The 21,221-nt window shown below is 39.4% G+C and overlaps 1 protein-coding gene across 3 annotated transcripts in view; it reads left to right on the forward strand.

Moving 5' to 3' along the window:
• Nucleotides 1-21,221, forward strand: part of ptprn2 (protein tyrosine phosphatase receptor type N2) — a 149,867-nt gene that overhangs the window by 20,903 nt on the left and 107,743 nt on the right. For all 3 annotated transcript variants that reach the window (XM_042399869.1, XM_042399870.1, XM_042399868.1), the window contains exons 3-7: nucleotides 9,129-9,242; nucleotides 17,293-17,549; nucleotides 19,630-20,083; nucleotides 20,206-20,502; nucleotides 20,767-20,807. In XM_042399869.1, coding sequence (XP_042255803.1) covers nucleotides 9,129-9,242; nucleotides 17,293-17,549; nucleotides 19,630-20,083; nucleotides 20,206-20,502; nucleotides 20,767-20,807 — 1,163 coding nt within the window. The remainder of the gene's footprint in view (nucleotides 1-9,128; nucleotides 9,243-17,292; nucleotides 17,550-19,629; nucleotides 20,084-20,205; nucleotides 20,503-20,766; nucleotides 20,808-21,221) is intronic.

Here is a 21,221-nt window from a genome sequence, read left to right on the forward strand (position 1 = left end):
AAGTTTAGACATATGAGTCATGTATAAGAAAAAAGCATTAAAACATCTGGCAGCGAAGATGAGACACAGTATCACACAATCAGCTGTTGTCTCATCTCATTTATCTAAATAACTACACAGGAATCGATAGCGATAGCATGTTTTCACCTTTATATGCTGAGTTTTCCCCAAACCGCAAACTGTCACAACCTCACACAAAACCATCTTGTCATGGAGGATGCATGTGTCTGTGTCTGCGGTTGCCGTGACAACGTGTCACCTGATGAATGGAGGGGAAATGACACGGGGGCTTTTCGCTGTGCGGCATTCAGCGCGGCAATCACACAGCAGGGTTTAATTTTGAAGAGCATTGATAGCGCATCAATATCGAGGATCATCGTCTCGTAAAAGGTTAATGTATTCTCTCGCGTTGGAAGGTTTCGACAAAGCAGCAGCGGGTCAGGATACAGTATCGCTCTTACATGTGTACCAGGGATCTACATCTGATCCTAGTGCATGTTTGGTTTTGTCCTCTCGAGCGTAATGATTAAATGCCTGTGCTTTGAGGTTGTTGTTTTGTTTCACTGAGTTTTGCTCACCTCATTTACTTTCTGTAGATTCATCATAAAATCAATTTCACAAACAACATGGAGCCAGCAAAGGGAACGCTCGCTCCCTGAAAAACAAAAGAAGTACATGCAAAACACACAGGACACAGTACCATAGTTTGATATGTTGATAAGAGAAGGAGGATGAGAATGAGCTGATGTAACATTAGATTTTACGTCTGTGTTATTTAGCCACTAATTGTGTGGATGATTTTGTACAAATGTTTGTTTTTATGCTGTTTTGTTTATTACTTTAATTCCCTGTCCTACAACTTCAGTAAAGACATCAATTCTAATGTTTTAATTCTCATACAGTATTCAAGTCAACTTATCAGAGCTGTAACTAATGACATCCACACACTAGTGACATCCAGGAATCGCTGTCCAAAACCCCAAGCATATTTAATTTACTATACTATATATAAATTTATACATAAAAATGTATATAAGGCAGATGCCAGATTAATTTCCTGTATTTACTAATTGTTTAATCGACATTGCAGTAATATAATGTGCTTTGCAAATAGAGATGACACTTACAATCAGATAAAAACATTAACACAATTATGAAAATCAATTAAAAAATGAATAAACAAAGGCATGAAAGTCAGAAATTATGGATAAACGTATAAAAACACTGTCTTGATAATGACTATATGCCTTCTCGCCGAGTGTTAGATGAGAAAATTGATTCATGTCTGTACGCTAAATCAGCACATTTGGTGCTATAGGTGAGCTTCACCCTGGGAGCGTGTTAACTGCAGCTTGTTCCAGCGCATAGTGAAATTGGCTTGTTATATCGGCGCCCTGGGGGGTTGCCTAGGTTACCTATAGCTAGGAGTGGGCCTGCGCTAAGTGTGAAGCTACATCTAGCAGCCAGTTAACTTATGTTAGCGGGAAACAGTTAGCCATATTCTGGCTAAAGGCTAAAAAAGAAAAACACTTTACAGGCTTTAACTGTAATATTTCATAATATAATACTGTTTTCTGAAATCTAGCTGTTAGCTGTTAGCTACACTAAGCTAACTGGCTGCTAGCTGTAGCCGTATGTGTTTCGTACAGACATGAGAGAGATATCAATCTTCTTATCTAACTCTCAGAAAGAAATCAAATAAGCCCAAAATGTTGAACTATTGCTCTTTGATGGGTTTTTAAAGATATCTGTGGAAGGGGAAGATCTAATAGTGAGTGGTGCTCAGTAATCTTTGGGTTTGCTGCATGTTAGAGAAGCAAATTTGGAGATCCTTATTTCCATATTAACCTAGTTTAGGAGGAAACAGAAGGAGATGGTAATACAGTGAAGAAAAGGGAATATAAAAAACTGACTTTAATTACACAGACTGCATTGGTACAGAGGGGAGCTACGTGTAGCCTAATAGGAGGAAATTGCTGACACCTCGAGAGAAGAATACCCAGAGGCAGAGAGGAGGGTCGTGGAGGCTTTATATTACATTATAGGCTATCATGCAGGGATATTTTGTGGATGGTCATTCTTTTTGAACTTTGATGTGTCTTTTCTTCTACATGTTTCATCTTCCTCGGCGTCTCTTTTATCTTTTACTGCCCTTTAGCCCTACAAAGCCTCACTCACATTGAGAAAACTCATTCCCATCACATTTAAATGTAATTACAGGCTCACCAAAGGCAAATATATACAGGCACAAAAGACTAATGTTGAATTAATGTTGCACCTAATATGCAAATAATGAGATGTTATTTAGTTGCCTCATAACCCTCTACGCATACTCAATCTACGCTCTGTCACTCTCCATTGGACTCCTGATAAGCAGCAGCCACAGCACAGACAGAGGATGAGTGGGAGTAACTAGGTCTGCCACTTCAACTCTTCCCCAGGTCCCCGAAGGAATAACCTGGTTTATTCTGGGCTGGGTCAACCGTGCTCTTCCTCACCCGAGCTGTTGCCATGCAAGGTGGATGAGGGGAGGGAAGGGTTGCGAAAAGGAGTGGCTCTGTGATCTCAATCAACACCATTTTATTTACAGCTGACTCTCATTTATAGTGTCTGTAAAAAGTATTGATTTTTTAATTTAATCTTTATGTAATCATGTTGTCTCCTTTTTAAAGAGAGACCTGAGAACAAGAAACATTCGTAAGACAAGCACACAATCTAGTAGTATTCACCACCTGTGGAAGTTTTCATGTTTTGTTTTATAACATTGAATCGAAGTAGATTTAATGTGGCTTTTTTTTTTACACTGATCAACACAAAAAGACCCTTTTATGTTAAAGTGAAGAGATCTCTCAACATGTCCTTCAAAATAAATGACCAAGTATATCATTTGACCATGTTTGCTCCAGAAAGACACATAAGAGTGTTTTCTAATCTGGCACCTCTATCAGCAGTCTGTTCGTTCTGAAACTGTTACAAATCACTGTTAAAAAATAATTATGTTTTATGATGATGACAATACTACGATCAAGGTTTGGTTAAGTTTAGGGAAAGATGACGGTTTGTGTTAAAACGATTGCTTTGTTAAGGTTAGAGAAACGTGGTGTAGATTAAAGTTACCACTTCCTTAAAGTTAGCCAGGGTTAAAATCAGGGGACGATGGATCATACTTATGGCTTTTAAAAAATGGGAAATGAACAGCAGTCTTTGTAAGTCTTTGTCGACTTATATAGGCGTCATCTCAACTGTGCCAGTGCTCCTAGTCATAAATACTATGGCTGATAGATGGCATCTGTCACTCTGACGTAACTATATGTTGTTTGTGAGCGACTGACAGTACGACCTTGTGTTTGTTTTCCTTGGGAGACAGTCTCAGATCTCTACAGAGTGATCTAAATCACTAGTTCCCAACCTGGGGGTCCTGACCCCCAGTAGGGGTCACCAAAGCTTCACGGGGGGGTCGCAATACCCTCTTGGTTTTAAGGGGTGTAAGAAAAAAACTTTCTTTTGAAAAATATATACCTCAGCATTGAATTCTGTGAAGAAAACAACTAAATGTATCTGTTATTTTTCAAAGTTTTATTTATTCAGAAAAATAAATAAAAATACTCCAAGAAACTCTGTGAGATGGTGACTAAAAAGCACAACTCAGGGAATGGATACAAAAAAATTTCCAAGTCACTGAACATCCCTTACATTAAATCTACTTTGATTCAGTGACGTAAAATAATGAAACTATTGTTTTACAATAAAAATCTACTGTAAAAAAAAATCTACACTGGATGTCATTGTGTCATTGATTAAATAGGTCAGTTACCATCCTCCATTATATTATTTCTCTCTTTGGAACCAACCTGTTCAAATCTTTATTTGCATCTTCAGGGGAATACTGCCCCAGAGGGTCTTCTAAAAGGAAATGTGATTAACCTGGAGACCGGAAATGCATTTTAATTTGATGCAGCTCTCCAGAGTCTTTGGCTTACTGGTATGATAAGCTAAAGTATGGCGGATAAGTGCTACATGTTTCCCTCAGGGCACCGGTTGGCTCCTATTAAACACTTAACCAACAGCGTTCTATCGATTGGTGGTTATCTTGCCTCCACTTGGGCCAATATTGTCTGAAACGTCCACACTGTATTTTAGATTTAAACGATTTGGGTGATGCTTCTATCGATCGAACAAGTGCAACTGCAGCATAAGCACCGACACTTTAAGTAACCACTAAAAAAAATCTATAATCCCAAACAATTGGCATGGGCCGCTGAAACAGCGCCAAGACAGTAGGTGCAAATCCAAGAGTAATCAAACATGAAGTGCTAAGTGTAGAAACAGTTGAGTATAAAAGAATCTACTGGAGGCAAAAGCAGACATGTTGATGAAAATAAGGATGTAATAATGGAGCTAATTTATACTCCACAGCCAAATGGTGTTGTTTGTGTTTTGGGTTGTTTTGGGTTATGATTTTTTTTTTTTAATTTACATGTAGATTACAGTGCATGCATAAATGTAATTATCATTTCAAGGACACATTAAAAAAAAAGCACTGAATAATCTGTAAACACTTCATTAATCATATCCTCATCACTTTAGCTTTTGTCTCTGCTCTTTTCTTTATTAGCAGACTACATCTGGCTGGTCTCGCTGCATTGATTTCGGCCCATTCATTTTCATGACACATGAGTTGCACAGCTAATACACCTGTTCCAATACGTCTTAATTTGTCTCCCGGGTCTGTCCTCCCCTCCTTCCAACGTACAGTCTTTTTTAGAAATGCTTTGCTGACTGTCAGCTTTAGTGTTTGCTCCTGTTATCCCAAAGCATTAGCTTTCACAGTTTAAATAGCTTTAGCAGCAGCCGGGTGTCGCGCTGTCTGTCACAGTGAGAGAGGAGACGGCTTCTGGATTTAGAGCTCTTTACCTTTTTTGGCTGAAAATCTTCTCCTTTATTCCCTGTCAACACGCTACTTATCCAGACATAGCCGCTCTGTAGTGAGAAATGTCACAGATTTGTGGGATTGTGCATCTAAAGATTGATTGATTAATTGATTCTGTGGTCTGTTTTTATGCTTTATGGTTTCTATTGATCAAGGTTCATTTGCATTGCTTTTGTCCATCACACTGACAGCATTAGCCTTGTCTTACAATGAGGCATAATTGATCTAATGTGAGCTTAATATTTCCTTAACCCAGACAGATGATCATTAGAAAATCACTGTGTTCTGCTCTGTTTGATAGACTTTGCTTCACTCCCAACCGGATTTGAATGTGTTAAGTCTACATCGATCTCTTGCTCTAATACTGTCTGTTATCTGCTGACTTATTTGAGGAAGATATTTGATTGCACTGCATTTCTGTGTGTTATATTCTGCTTTTGACAACCCTGCATGTGCACACACAACACACGCTGTGCTTCTTTAAGCCTGAAATTGAAATGTTCTTTTAGCTGTCAACAATTTGTAAAAAAAAACCAAAGCAGCAGTGTTTCCTGCAAACTGTCAACTACAATGTACTACAATGAACCATTGTAGCTTGTTTTGATAATCTCAGTATTGAATATGCACGATAATGTGACAGAACAGTACTACGTGATTTATCATGCATGTGGCTTTGAGAGTTGCAGTTCCAACACCTCGATAAATCAATCAACTGTTATGTTTGCCAAACAAGGATTTCTTTGTTGTAAAATACCTCTGTCATCCTATTTTTAATGTACTAAATCCCTTTTGTGTGTGTGTGTGTGTGTGTGTGTGTGTGTGTGTGTGTGTGTGCCCGCCTGTCTGTCTGTGTCTGGTTGCTATCGGGAATGTCCCTGACAACGGAGAAGGAAATAACATGTTTAATAGTGGCCATTGCCATGGAAACCAATGAGGGATGTGGCGCATTAAACATTTAACAGTTTAACCGTCACTTGTTATGTCACCAGCCTCCCTACATTTCTTACATAATAATAATAAATGATAATAATAAACTTTATTTATACAGCACCTTTCATATATAAAATGCAGCTCAAAGTCCTTCACAGGAGAAAATAAAATCAAAGACATAGGTATTAAAAAGAAGACATGAGGAGCAATTCTATAAATAAAAAAGAGCAATAAAAAAGAGCAATAAAATAATAAAAAGCATAAAATGGGTATAAAGGTATAAAAGCAGTATCACACAAAAACAGTGCTATTAAAAAAGAGAATAAATTTAATGAAAAGCAAGATCATAAAAATAGGTATCAGGTATTAAAACTATCAACAGAAGTTGCTTGTCTAATTGTGGTGGGAGTATGTTTTGAACCTTTGTTGCATAAAGACAGAAGGCTGCCTCATCATACTTTGTGTAGTTAATTTTTGGAACATTTAGCAAGCCTGCATTACATGACCTAAGGGGACGGTTTGGAACATATTCGGATAAGCAATCAGAAATGTATGAAGATGCTGAACCATTAAGAGCCTTATAAACAAGTAAAAGAATTTTAAAATCAATCCTCAGTGATACAGACAGCCAGTGTAATGATGTCAAAACTGGACTAATGTGATCTCTTTTCCTGGTTCTTGTTAAAACCCTGGTCGCTGAATTCTGTACGAGCTGCAGCCTATCTATTTTTTTTTTTTTTGGTAACCCTGAATAAAGTGCATTGCAATAATCCAGGCGAGAGAGTATAAAACTATGAGTCATCTTTTTGGCATCTTTTCATTAAGAATAATTATTGCGCATCCAATGGGAGTGCATCAGAGTCATCTGGCGCTACAGATAAATACAACTGAGTGTCATCAGCATAACAATGATAATTCACACCATGATCACCAATAGTTTTACCAAGTGGTAGCATATATAAACAAAATAATAAAGGACCAAGAATTGAGCCCTGCGGGATGCCAAAAAGGCTGTCATGCTTTCCAGAGACAGAGTTGCTGAGGCTAACAAAACATCTTCTGCCAGTGAGGTATGCATTAAACCAATTTAGAACTGCACTGTACCTTTTAGACCAATTTTCAAGTCTGTCTAGAAGAATCTTGTGATCTACTGTGTCAAATGCAGCAGTTAAGTCAAGAAGTATCAGAATAGATACATTTTTGTTATCTGTGCTCACTTTAAGATCATTAGTTATTTTTACTAGCACAGTTGCGGTGCTGTGTCCCCTTCTAAAACCAGACTGACACTGATGATGAATTTTATTGTCAAGTAGGAACTCATCCAACTGTTTAAACACTGCCTTTTCTAGTATTTTACTCAGGAAAGGCAGGATGGAAATGGGTCTATAATTGCTCAGCACAGAGGAGTCAAGGTTGTATTTTTTAAGGAGGGGTTTTACTAGAGCTGTTTTAAGTGCATCTGGGAAAATGTCTGTCTCTAGAGAGCAATTTACAATGTCTAATAGATCGAGAATAAAACTATCTAAAAACTCTTTTTTAAAAAAGTAGTAGGTATTGCATCCAGGGAACAAGTGGACTTCACATGCATTATAATTTTATGAAGTTCCCCTTCACTAATTTTACAAAAAGAATTTAGATTTAATATGTGTTGTTACTGTCTAACTGGGAGAAATAAAGCAAACCTTCAAGAGAATGAAACCTTATTTTGTCATTATATTAACCATGTCATCAGTTTTAATATCATTCTTTAGAAAAGATGTGTTGATGGCAACTAAGGAGACAGCTGACATCCTGTGATTCAGACTCGTCTGTGATGAGCTGTGCGTCTGCAAGTGGGAAGTTTTCCACTGCACGATCTGAGATCTCAAAATAACTCCTGATTGTTATACTGTGTTGTCTATGCTAATTCACCACCTCCCACGGGCTTTTTCCTGTACAGAGCTGTCATTTAACGGGTCACAAGAGAGGGTTGGGGGGTTAGGGGGCGGGGGGAGTCAGGAAAACACCCGCTTCTCGTTTAGAATAAGAATTCAATTTAGAGCCTCATCTGACATCACATTATTATCTTTATAATTATCAGTCACTGAGTTCTACACTGAACATGGCAGTGTAATTAATTTTTTTTTAATGGAACGTGAAAAATGATGATTGGTGATGTTTAAAAATAGAAAAAAAATGAAAAATTTCAATTCACTCTTGATTCAAAGCTGCAGCTCAGTGTGCTCCTGCCTGTGTCAAAATGTTACATCACATAGATTCTTGCTCGCCGTTCACCAGTGAGATATTATTGATCATATCTTCGGATTTGTGCTCATCTATTTTTATCTCCTTGGTGTAAAAATGGTGTTAGAGGAAAAGACAGGAAATTGAAGCATGTAATGGACATCGGTGTGTGTGTGTTGCACTGTGCCCGACGTGTCAGTGAGCATCAATCGTACCATTGATGTTTGCTGTCATTGTCCGACATCTTGGGGCTAATTAATGAGACGCTGCAGTGCATGACAAAGTGTTGATTCACATCATTAGATCCCATCTAATCACAGTGGCATCCTCGCACATGCTCTCACACAGTAGTGTGCATGATTGCACACACACACACACACACACACACACACACACACACACACACACACACACACACACAGAAGAGATGGCTCAGATCGAATCTGCACGATTCATCTCCTGAGATCATCTGTGAGGTGGACTTTCATTTAGTGAGTTTAGCCAACAAGATGCATGGATTTATCTCCCCAGCTGAGAGAAGGTGACAACACGGGTCATTCATATTCCAGACGTTACATCTACACACTGCATCCTGACCCCCCGAGCCTCAGCATCCTTCAAAGGTCTAGACCAGTCATTGAATTATGGGGCTGATAGGGACTCTGTGGCGTGGGTTGCCTAGCAACCTGTATTGAGTGAGGCGGGAGGCCTGCTGATAGGGAGATTACCAGAGCCCCTGATAAAGTCCTTCCTGCCATGAACGGCTGCTTATCGTAGTGCTGTCAGAGGAAAAAATGTCAGCTATTAGCTCCCCCCAAAACAGGAAGTCAGAGGTGCAGACACACTGCAGGTACCACACACCATTACAGCTTTTCTGTTGGGTTGGTACACATCATTTTACTTTGTCAGAGCCACAATCCATGTGTGGGAAATGTTGTTAAATCTATCTTGTGCTTGTTGCTCACTCCGAGCTATTAAAAACATTTCCCTCATGAACATGTGAGCAACTTGTTTTCACCATTTTTCCTCTTTTCTTTTTTTGTAGACGGAGTGTTTGGAAGGTGCCAGGAGTTGGCCGGTGCAGACCTGTACACATACGATATTTCTTCCTCTGCTCTGCAACACCTCAGGATCCTCCTACAGAAATTGGCTCACAGAGGTACACACTGCCTGTTTGCCTGTCTGTCTTTGTCTGAGTGTCTTTTCTTTATCAGTCGTATTCAGGGCTTACAGCAAACGCTTGTCAACTGCCATTATGTGAACCAAGCCAAATAAGCCAAGCTGTCTCTTTGGCTAGCATAGCACAACGCCATTGAGCTCGAGCAGGTCATTTGACTCATATCAGGCCATTGTTTCACCATCATCGCTTAACTCCAGCAGCCAATCTAATTGGCTTGTATGCCTTTAGGACATTAAGAGCTAATTTTGTGGATGAGTAACTGTGAGGTGTGCAGTGTAATCACATTAGACAGTCTCTCCTACTCAATCAATGGCAGCAGCTAATGTGTTGGTTATAACAGGTTACATCTTTTGGGGAGAGTGTGCATTTACAAAAAGATGTCTATAACAGAAGTAACTATTTAGATAAAGTTAGAGCAGGAATTTAGTGCTAAGGTTTAGATTTTAAGACTCTCATTAGCACATTTCATCAATTCTGTCACGTTATTTTGGCAGATTTGATATTAATGTCGTGTTCTTGTTGTGGGGAACAAAGCTTTCTCTTGCAGATAGTGTGAACGACAGCCTCCATGCAGTCCACTATCACAGATACATCACAGTAACTGCTAAACAAATGTCTCAAGTGCTCTTACAGTAGTGTTGTATTTTCTGGCTATGAGATGGCACCAATTCAGTAAATAAAACAGCTTGGATGTCTGCATGTTTGTGGGAATATATAAAGTTTCCTTGTTAGAAAATTATTTGATTTCTTTCAACATATTTTCTGCAGCCTGTAACTGCAGTTATAACCCACCAGGGGGCAGTAGACACCTTTACCACAGACCGTGACCACAAACATCAGCCCTCCAAACATAATTGGCTTTGCAGGCCACTCTGAGCTTAATATCTTTTAACAGGCGTGAACCAGTGTTGAAAATCATTAAGAGCAAGCAGTTGGCCAGAAGAAATCAAAAAAAAAAAAAAAAAAGAGGGGAGAAAAAATGCAGTGATGAAAATTAAGCCAGGCGAGACCACACATTTATTCTAATTACTGCTTAGAAATAAACAAATGAGAGTGAGGAGGATGAGAAGAGATCCGGTGTGTAATTTTTCCCTGCTCCTTTATAAGAGGTGTTTAATTCTTTAGATGCTTTTTTTCATCATGAGACTTGTTCTCTGACCTTGTGTTTTTTAGACACCCGTTTACCGACGCTGCAGACATGACATCATCACTTTGAATCATGTTCCCCTCTCTGTCTTTTAGAATCACATCCACAGACACGGAGCTTTATCTTCGGATGAGTGCCGCCGTTAATGCTCGGCAGCACGTTATTCTTATCAGCTCAACAGCTATTGAAGTGTCATCTTTTGAGACGTGGGGGACCCTTTTTTTTTTGAGCCCAGACAGGGTTATTGAGACCATTGTACTGTAACCTAAATTGAAGAGATGAAGCAGGGGGAAAAACGGGGAGGAACATCAATGGAATCGATTTACAATCCTCTTTATCTTGCATCAGAGATGCAGGTTGAAATCGCACAAATCTCTGCTCACTGCACAACACCAATGTCATTCAGATCAATAGAAATTGACCCTTATACAAAAGGGCTTGGTTTGTCTGGATGTGTCCCCATTGGCAGAGCACACTGTCTGGTATTACATTTTCACCACAATACCTTTTGAATGCAAGACACTGTCACCCAACTGCAAATGACTTTTATATTACATAGCACCTAAAGCCGAGCAACTTTAGTATTCACCGTGTGCAGCCACGGTGTGTCTACACATTTCATAGTCAGGCTGCTGTCTTTATGCAGACTGGGAGTGTGTGAAGACACATACAGGAGCTAATTCAGAAGCTGCAGTGTAGAGCTGCAAGGATTAGTCGATCGTCAGAAAATTCATCTGCAACGATTTTGATAATCGGAATTGAAAAATGACAAACATTTACTTGCTTTAGCTTCTCAAACATGAGGATTTGAAGCTTCTCTGTGTGATCCATGATAGTAAACTGAATATTTTTGGATTTTGAACTGTTGATCAGACATAAATAGACATCAGAAGACATCACCATGTTCTCTAAGAAATTACAACAGGCATTTTTCTCTATTTTCTTGACATTTTATAGACATAAAACGGTTTATAAAGAAAATAATTGTCAGATTAATCGCTCATGAAAATAAGTTGCAGTATTAATAAGTGTATTTAATGTTTATTTGTACTGTACATGGGCAAGTATAGCATGAACTAATGCCACATACCACAGCATTTATAGCCTAAGCTAGTTTGCAGTACCCGTTTCTATATGGGTGTTTAAACTACATAAATCTCACCAATAAAATACATTTGGAACTGCACATAACATAAAACTCAGCAATACATATACATACATTAAAGCACACAACTCAAAACTCAACAAGAAAATACATACAAAACAGCACAAGATGACAACAAAAATATCATAAAACAACAAGCACCAGATCACTGATCTTTCCATAAAAACTGTTTCAGTTTAAGTTTAAAATGTTTCCAGTCATGATCTATTTTGAGTTCTGTTGGTAAGAAGTTCCACATGTTGATCCCTCGAACACAAAAAGCCGTCTGTCCAAGAGAGGATTTACGAAAGGGCAATTCTCAGTAATTTGATATACAATATATTAAAATGATGGAGCATTTGATTGGACTGCAGGAGAGATGAAGGTTAATTCTGCATTTTCAAACTGATTTATGTCATATTTGTCTATGTCGGGTCAGTATTTATATTGTTAAACTCACAAGATCAAATGTAACTAAGCTGACTAACTGGAAAAATTGTCTTTATTTCATCGTGTTTCAGCAGTGGTGATTTACAGAATGTGTAAACAGCCTATATATAAACTCTACAAGAGGGCTGAGTCTATCAGTTATCCGATTAGAGTGAGAAACACAGATGGCCTCTGACACAGAAACTTCAAATAAAAGTACACAACAAAATGAAACAGCAAAAAAAAAAAAAAAAGACACATCACAGTCACAAAATACCATCGTAAAAATAAAGATTGAACCTGGGTGCTAATAGAGTTGAAAAAACTTCAAAACCTGTATTAAATAGCTGTAAAACAAGTATAAAAACTCCGTAATACTAAAATCTTAATTCATTCTCTTTGGATGTAATCCAGAAAGACTCTTTATGTTTCCTCAGAAAGGTAATGTCACCCCATCTGGGTCCCAAATTAATCATATCAATACCAATAAAAGAAGATCCATCATTAAATGTTTGGCCTTCAAGGACTGTCTGGCTACTGGGTGTTTTATGTCTCTTCTTTTGATGGAGCTCCTGTATTTATCGGCCGTGTTTTTACAAGAAGTTGGTGAGATGAAGAAGATTCTTCCGGTGAGTCAGCTAGTGTTATAGTAGTATTTTCACATTTCATCCTTTGTTACTTGAGCACCTACTTAGCTGCACACTCCTAGAAGCTCACAAGATCACAAGGAATCATGTCAGAGTGCAGTGCCGCCGCTGTTAGTACAGCATGTTAAACTACGCTAATCTGAAGTCGATTGACCTCCTGACCCTGCGTAGGGTGGTGGATACTCTCATAGTACAGACAACTGAAAAAAGATGATGCATTGTGACATTTGCATTAGCTCCATTGACAAGAATAGTCAGTGAGGGAAAGCCAGTGACCATAAACTGACACGATGTCACCTCCAGTACCACTGAAACCACATGTTAGTCACGGTCCTACAATACTTTGCTTTGTGCACAGACATGTTTTCTTTGACAGACAAGCAACAAAACCTGTTGTTCCTCCTCATATTCTGCTCTGTCTGTTCCTTGACAACCTTGCTGGATGGTACCAGAGAGAACAGATACACTCTCACACACTAACATGCCATGTGAAAACTGAGTTGTTACGAGGAAAACAAGAGTGCTTTTATTGAATCACTCAGTGTAAGTCCATGTCTGTGTACAGCAGAGGGGCAGGATCATTTTTAAAGAAACCTGCCTGTAGATTTGAGCAAATAATCTCACCAATTGCTTTGCAGTCATGGCAATATGAAATGACCTCAGTGGAGGTGGTCAGTTACATAATAATACATATTAGCTTGGCCTTACTAGACCTTCACTGGCACTCAACAGGGAATAAAATAACCATCTAAACCTCACTGAACTGATGACAGTCTGGTCATTACAAATGTATGCTGTGCCAACCCTGTCTGCTAGAAATTACATTCATATACAGCTAAAGTGCAACAGCAAATACATTTTGCTAGAAACGTAATGCTGGCTGAATTATCTCCTCTATCAACATAATGTTGTGACTTTGTTAATTAACATATTTGGCAAGGTGCAAAAATGTACTCATACTGAACATATGAGGGAAATGTTCAGAGACAAAGTTCCTAGTTGTTATTTCTTCCACCACAATATATGATCTTGCAGTATAATATACAGCAGTAGAAACTACAGCAATATTAAGCTTTTTATGGTTGTGTTTAGACTCTGGCAGTACTTTGTTAAGGTTGGGGAAAGATCATGATCTTGGTTTAAATATAGAAAAATGACAGCAGTGACTTGAAGAATAAGCATTTATTAACATTTAAGTGACACCACAATCTTTCACTAACCTTAACCAAAGTGCTAACCACACACAGGAGTTGTAAATGGGAAAACAATTTAGTAGTAATTTACTATGAGACAGGGACTTGACTGTGCAGTCAAACATCGTTCAAACTCACTTAACTGTATTTTAAGTTCTAGTGGAGCTCCTAAAGTTTCCAAAGATACCAAACATGTTAGGCTAAATTTTGGTGAAATGTGTATAAAATGATGCACAAGATACTTCCCTTTGATGTAATGGTGCAGCCATAAAAACACAGAGTATCTGGTTTGAGTTTTTCTCCCAGTATAAACATCATTTAACTTCACAAAGAGTTGGAACAAGCTGATACAAGCTGGTAGAAAGTATGAAATGGGAACAGTGTGTGTTAGGAGGATAACAAGACTGAGTGATGCAGAATCTGGATTTGTGTGTCTTTGGTTTTTTTTCTTCAAAATATTGACATAAAACAGCAAATGAAATGGTACAAACAAATTCATATTTTTGGTTTTGCCACACCAGTGCACTGTTTGTTTAATTTATGTGTCAATTTTGGATTGACACATTTCATTTTGACTAATTAGGTAGAACTTGCTGCTAAATTATTCACACTCTCTTCCATTAATGCCTTTAAAATCAGTCGGTGGACAGAAGTAAAGGAAAGGGGAAAATCTGCATTTCAAAAACACCAGATGAAACAACAAGACATGTAGACAGGATCCCATCTAATAGGCTTTGAATATTTAGGAGCCCCCCCCTCCCTCTCTCTCCCTCTTTCTCTCTGTCACACAGAAAACAGACAGGAGGCCAACAGAAATATCTTGCTTGTTTGAAAGCTGTTGCGCTAATGGCAAAGCGTTAATTAACCAAGGCATTTGCCTGAGACGGCATGCTATCCTTAACAGGCAAAAACCGGCAGCACTCGGTGATGGAACCTGCTCTTTCTCTGGACTTTTAGATGAATTTGCATGACATTTAGCTCCTCAGTGCCAGGATAATCAGCTGAGAGGTTGATTGAGAGGAATCCAACCGTAAAGGCCCCACCACTTTTCTTCCTGACTTTTTCCTTTTCACCAAACAGCTCATTTTGATTCTGTAATTTGCGCCGGCATACCTTTTCCCTCAAGTGTGCCCATCGCAGACACACAAAACATGGTATGTATGGAAATGAGTGCGTCCCCCAGGAGACAGATGGGATAGAGGTGTCACAGTCAATGAAGCCAGCGTCAGCCTCATCCTGTTGTGGCGCCATCGCACGTTCACTCTGAACCCGTTTAACCAGCTGCAGTTAACCGCAGGTACCATATGGATCTTTTAGGTTGCAAGCCAGCCCTGATTTCCACATCGCGACTGATGATAGCATAAATGATCATCACCGTGCTAATATATAGCAAGTACTGTATTCACCACATCGGGCTAAGCTACGGGTAGTTAACTGTCATTGTTGTATGGATGGATGGCTGAGCTGCGTTCCAGAACAGTGACAACATACGCTGCTTTGTGCTCCATTCAGCGCTGCCAAGAATGACTGGAGGCATCTGTAGCTACTCTGCATTGCTCAGATCCTCATCTGGTGCTTATGAATATCTATGAGAAATACCCAATGTCTATGGGTGAGAAACCAGGCTAATGAAGACATTCTGCGGTGATGATACTTTCATTTTTTCACGTATTCCTACCCAGGGTGTTAGTTTATCACTTTTAAATATGTCCACATCATTGAGAGGGGCATTGTTTCTTTAGATGAGCCTGGTAGAAGGTTAGGTATGTGGCAGCTGGGAATCTAAGCCCACGCCACAACATAATTACTTCTATCTCATTAAAAAATGCTTCAGCACTGGAATGGAAGTGTCATCAGTCAACATCTTGGCTCCTTTAAAAGAATTATAATATCTTTGGTATTTCTACGCTCTTTGCCGAAGGAATGCTGTGCCTCTTGGCTCATTGGGAATGGGGCCATGTTTTGAGTATCTTTTTTGCTTGGGTAGCTCCATCTGGTCCTGGCACCAGTGCGCTTTGCCCCTGCCCAGGAGTTCTGCATCCCAACTATGTGTTGGCAATTAGCAGAGATGTTGGCAAGGCGTCAGGCCGCAGTGTGACATTCTCCCCGGGCTTGTTGACTGGCTGTGGTGTGTGTGTGTACATGTCTGTGTATACATCTGTCCGTACATGTGTGCACGAGTGTGTAGTCATGGCTTCCTTTTTGTGTGTCATCATTTTATTCTGATTCATCTTTATTGGTTTGTTTTGTACTCTGATCCAATATTTCTAATGTAGGAGGTGGGAGATTGTTCTTAAAGGATAAGGCTGGCGATTTCTATATTTTTTTCTCATTGTCAACAAATCTCATGTGCAGAGCCAAACCAACAATGAATTGATCATCTTCCAAGTATTGTGTGTGTATCCAAAGCCTGACATATCTTATTCCTCTGTGCCATAGACCTCTAATGTTGTCCTAAAACTATTAAAAACACGCCAATGAGCCACACTGTTGCACTGGGTGACATGTTCTTTCACAACCAAGAGTTTGGTCACAGTAGTTTTTTTTAGAAACAGCTCCAAAGACTGATAGCAGTTTTCAGTCTTTAGTAGTTTCATTTAAGGCAGACACTACTGCGCATGTGTGGGAATACTGCACACATTTCTGCATGATGGCTTTCTTCCTAGCAGCAAAAAGTATTTTAAAGAGATATTCATCCTGTGCCTCAGGTTTATCCAAGATTTTGCCCTGGTAAGATGTAACAATAATCATGATCTCTGAAGCAGTTTCTTATGAAAAAAAGGACAAGCCCATAAAACGGAGTCACAAAGTATCATATAATTTTCTACCAACAGAACTCTTTCCAGGACTTTGAGTTGGTAGTCTTATTCCAGTTTTCTAATACTTTATTCCAACTATCCTTAGTTATCTCCAGGTCCAATTCAGTCCACTAGTTATTGGAGTTTTGTATTCTATGGCATATTCTTGATATTAGATGTTTGATTTCTTTAATCTTACATGCATCAATTAATATGTCAACCATATTAGGTTTGCAATCCACTGCTTATTTGATTTCTTTACTTCTTTTAGGTCATGAATTCTAGTTATTATCACAAGTTTGAGAGAAGTGAGGCTGTAATCAACAATTATTTTCATTATCCATTAATCTGTTGATTATTTCCTCAATTAATCAATTAGTTATTTGGTCCATAAAATGTCTGAAAATGGTGAAAAATTTCGATCGCTGTTTCCCAAAGCTCAAGATGAGGTCCTTAAATGTCTTCTTTTGTGCTGATCTACAGTCCACAGCTCCAATATATTCAGTTTACTATCATAGAAACCAGAAAATATTCACATTTGAGAAGCTGGAACCAAAGAATTGGACATTTTTCTCTTAAAGAATGATTCCAAACTATTAATCAATTACTAAAATAGTTGGCAACTAAGTGATTAATTATTGCAGCTCTAAATCTAACCTCTTTGTCACCAGGTTTGACGTGGCGGGATGACATCACCCAACAGGTCATCTCTAGAGAGCTCTCCAAACTGAGGAACGTCCCCCTCCGCCATCAGGCAACGCCCCCGAGCCCCCTGACCTCCTATAGCAGCTCCAGAGACAGGAAACAGAGGCCTGCGCAAGCAGAGCTGAGCAGAAACCTTCAGCAGTACCTGGCCGGTCTGGGCTTCCTGCCACAGTCGGAGGTAGCTGAACATCCAGGAGTCCAACGAGTAGGAGTCAGTGCTCAGGTAAGAGGACTGTAGACTGTAGTATTAGTTGCTGACGTCTTAGTGGATTGGGCAGGTGTGACCAATAAGCAAAAATCATCAGTGGTGGAAAATACTTTTACTCAAATAATACCAATTTTGTCTCTGTTTGATGTTACTTTATACTTCTATTCCACTACATACCAGAGGGGAATATTGTGTTGCTTACTCCACTACATTTATTTAACAGATTTAGTCAATAGCTTCTTTTCAGATTAAGATTTTACATTAAAAATTGTGGCCCTTAACAATATGGTGCTATAAAAATAAAAAAGTGTGTTGTTGAGGCCACTTGTCATGTTTCATCAGTTTATTAGTTGTCATTAGTGCCGCCAAAGAGTGATTTCACCTGTAAACTTCTCTGTTTGAGACCAAAAGAGAAAAAATTCCCCAATATTTCATAACAGAAAAACAAAGATTTAATAAAAGTCTAATACATGAATGCAAATGTGTGTCGAAATACTTTGTTTTTCTTGTTTCATATCCCATTAATCATCTCATGACTCCCCCAGATTTATCTCGTGACCTTTTAGAGGGGGCCGACCCCCCACCGTAGGTTGGACACTGCTTTACTTAACCACCTAACTGTAAATAAAGTAGTTAAAACTAGCTCCACCTCGACCAGTTACAGTAAGAAAATTATGCATTGATGATTATCAGTATAAACAATCTAATAATATCATATATGATAATAATATATCACACAGTATTTTTACTTTTGAAACTTAGTTATTGTTTTTTACTCATCTGTACATTTACTTCAGTAGAATTTTGAATTCTTCCACCACTGAAAATCATACAGGCTGTAACAAACATGGATATTAACAAGCTGAACTGACCATCATTTAAGGCTAGAAATATTGGCACGTACTGCATAAGTAAACATAAAAACTGCTCGTTTTCCTCAGCTAAATTATGGAAGAGCCTCTTCCTATTCCTTTTGAAAAAGAGTCAGTATTCGTCTTTGCTGGGGGTCGCCCTCTCGTCCCTTCGCTGCTTTTGTTTCTCGCTTTCTGTCTTCTCACCCGGCTCCCACTGAGCAAGAGACCCTTTTACACAAAGCTCTTCCATCACCTCTTTACATTATTCAGCCCTCATATTTAGGGTGGAACCCCAGCTTTGTGTGAAATGTGCTGGGCACCCTTCATAGCCGAGCTGCTTCCTGCTGCTGTGTCAGTACAGCCATAATGCAAAGTTGAAGAGTTCAGGACCTTCCTTATTGATGAGATGAGGTCTTTTGTTGTGTAGTGTGATGGAAAAAGGCAAACATGGTTAGCATGAATGGCAGAGCACCCCCGTCTTGCTGTGCTAATGCCATTATGGCCTCTCAGTATGCTCGGCTTGGAGAGACTGACATTTTCTCTATATACATTTGAAGGACAGAAAATGGCACCAGGGGAGATAGCTAGTATTAGTGCAGCGGCGACATGGATAATAATGCCGCTCAGTGGATCGGATATACTATATGCTGGAGGGAATTTCTCCTCCTCACAAAGCAAAGAAAAGGACAAAATCGCACATTTTGAGGCCAATATTAATGCATGACACCATGACACCACATGGTTTCGAGGCCTCAGCGTGTCGCAGTGTAAACACATAATTCATCATGTGTCAAATATAAACTCATATGCCCAACTTTGAAATCAGATGACTAGTCATTTTTTTGTTCACAGATAAGAGATGGCTGCTACTTCTATGACAGAGGGGATATGCTTTTAAAGTTTGTTGTGCTTTGTGGAAATGCATGAAATTACATTTGAGTGACACTATCTCATCTATGATTTCCATAATGCAATTTTCAAGGGCAGTTGTCTTTGATCTGGAATCCCTATTCATATCCTATTCTGTCTAGTCGAGCCCGGGTTGCTTCTCTTTTTATACTAAAAGCTGTCACAACAATGCTGACCCAGTACAACCCATCTCATGTTCTCATGGGGGAAAAAAAGATTGCAGGGCTGAAGCCAGGTTGAAGATTTATCATATAAATGTTGTCACTTTAAGCTTCACAGAAATGATGTTTGACATTTTTAACAATGCGTTAAATGTGCATTTTGTGTTGTAGAATGAAGACATCAAGTCTGATGGTCTTTTGGAGCCCAGTCGGCCAAAACCCCAGAAGGGCTGGAAGGAGACCACTATCTACAGCCTTCAGAATGGAGCTGGCCAAACTCCAGTCACCAAAGTCTTCACTCAAAGCGGCGAGGGCAGGCACCCCAAGCTTAGTACAACCTATCCTAACCAGGACGTAGGAAGGACCAAGCTCCTTTCCAATCATCTGGACCGGCTTCTTGCAGGGGCACCAGGTACTCAGCAGGGCGCCGCAGGTGGCGAGGCTGCGTGGCCCAAAGGAAAGCTCCACTACCTCAACTACGTCTGGCCAGCTCACAGTGACCATGCAGAGCCGCAGTCTCAGGTGGCTTTTGGCTCCAAATCCTCGAGGCCTAACCTAGACAGACTGCTGTTCAAGGCCGGCTCAAACCGACTGAACGCCAAGGAGCCTCTTAGTGTCATGGATGGTAAGATCCACTTTATCATAGCTTGTTTGCCCCACGTTATTCCTAATTTTTTAGTTAGCTAGTTTGCTTTTTGGGTACAATTTGTGTTTTTGGTCACTCATTATTCCCTCTTTCCTCTCCAGAGCAATTCATCCAGAATGTGGTGAACCAGCTGGGAAGGCACAGCATCAACATGGACGCCTTCATGGGCAAAGATCTGGACGAGTTGGCTGGGGTCATCACCGGAGCTCTGCAGGAGGTGGACGAGAAGCAGCCAGTGGCTGGGGCCCAGATAGGACCAGGAGCCGCCGACCCCAGTGGGGTCATGAAGGGTAACAGGGAGCAATTGGCAAGCATGGAATCAAATCAAGACCAGGACCTGAAATCAAACAAAGTGCAGGATCTAAACCAGAAAGACACACTGAGGTTGAAACAGCAAGGTGGGTGTTTCTACTGTTCAGAAAAAGGATCAAAGCTGACTATGTTCTGAGTGTGTTTATTTTCTGTCATAGATAGTAGAGCGTGAGGCACTTAAGGCACCTGTGACTTTATAAACGCTTTAATAAGGCTTTGTTTATATAGTTCTCATAGAGAGTACTGCCAAATGTATTTTCCTTCAGTTTAAGTGTTTTTTTCTTTGCTAAATACAAAAGAAATCTTCTGTTTTCACACAATCTCCTCACATAAATTGTGTTTTTTTCCAGGTCAACAAATGGATGGTGCAGACAGAGAGCCTGTTGACAAGGTGAATTTAAAATTACTCTCCTCAAACAACAAATTGGTTTCTGAGGGAGCGAGACATGTCCAAGCTTAGACTTTATTCACTTTTGAATGCTATTTCAAGCAGGAATTATTTGAAAGTTGTGCAGACTAGCATGTACCATTAGACTATTAGTATTTGAAGGCAAAACTGCAGGATCTGTGGTGTGTGTGTGTGTGTGTTTTCTAACCTCAACATTTTCAATAAACTAAACTTTAAAAGTAATATCAACTAGAATTGTTTTGCATAATGCCATTCAGCTTTTGTTTAACCTTTAGTAAGTAAGTAAAGCTTCTGAACACATCCTTCAATAATTTGTAAGGAAAAAGGACATTAGACCTTGGACCAGCAGTCAGACAAAGAAACATCAGTGAATGCAAAGTCACTCGTTTTCATTGA

Source organism: Thunnus maccoyii, chromosome 21, assembly GCF_910596095.1.
Source record: "Thunnus maccoyii chromosome 21, fThuMac1.1, whole genome shotgun sequence".
NCBI lineage: Eukaryota > Metazoa > Chordata > Actinopteri > Scombriformes > Scombridae > Thunnus > Thunnus maccoyii.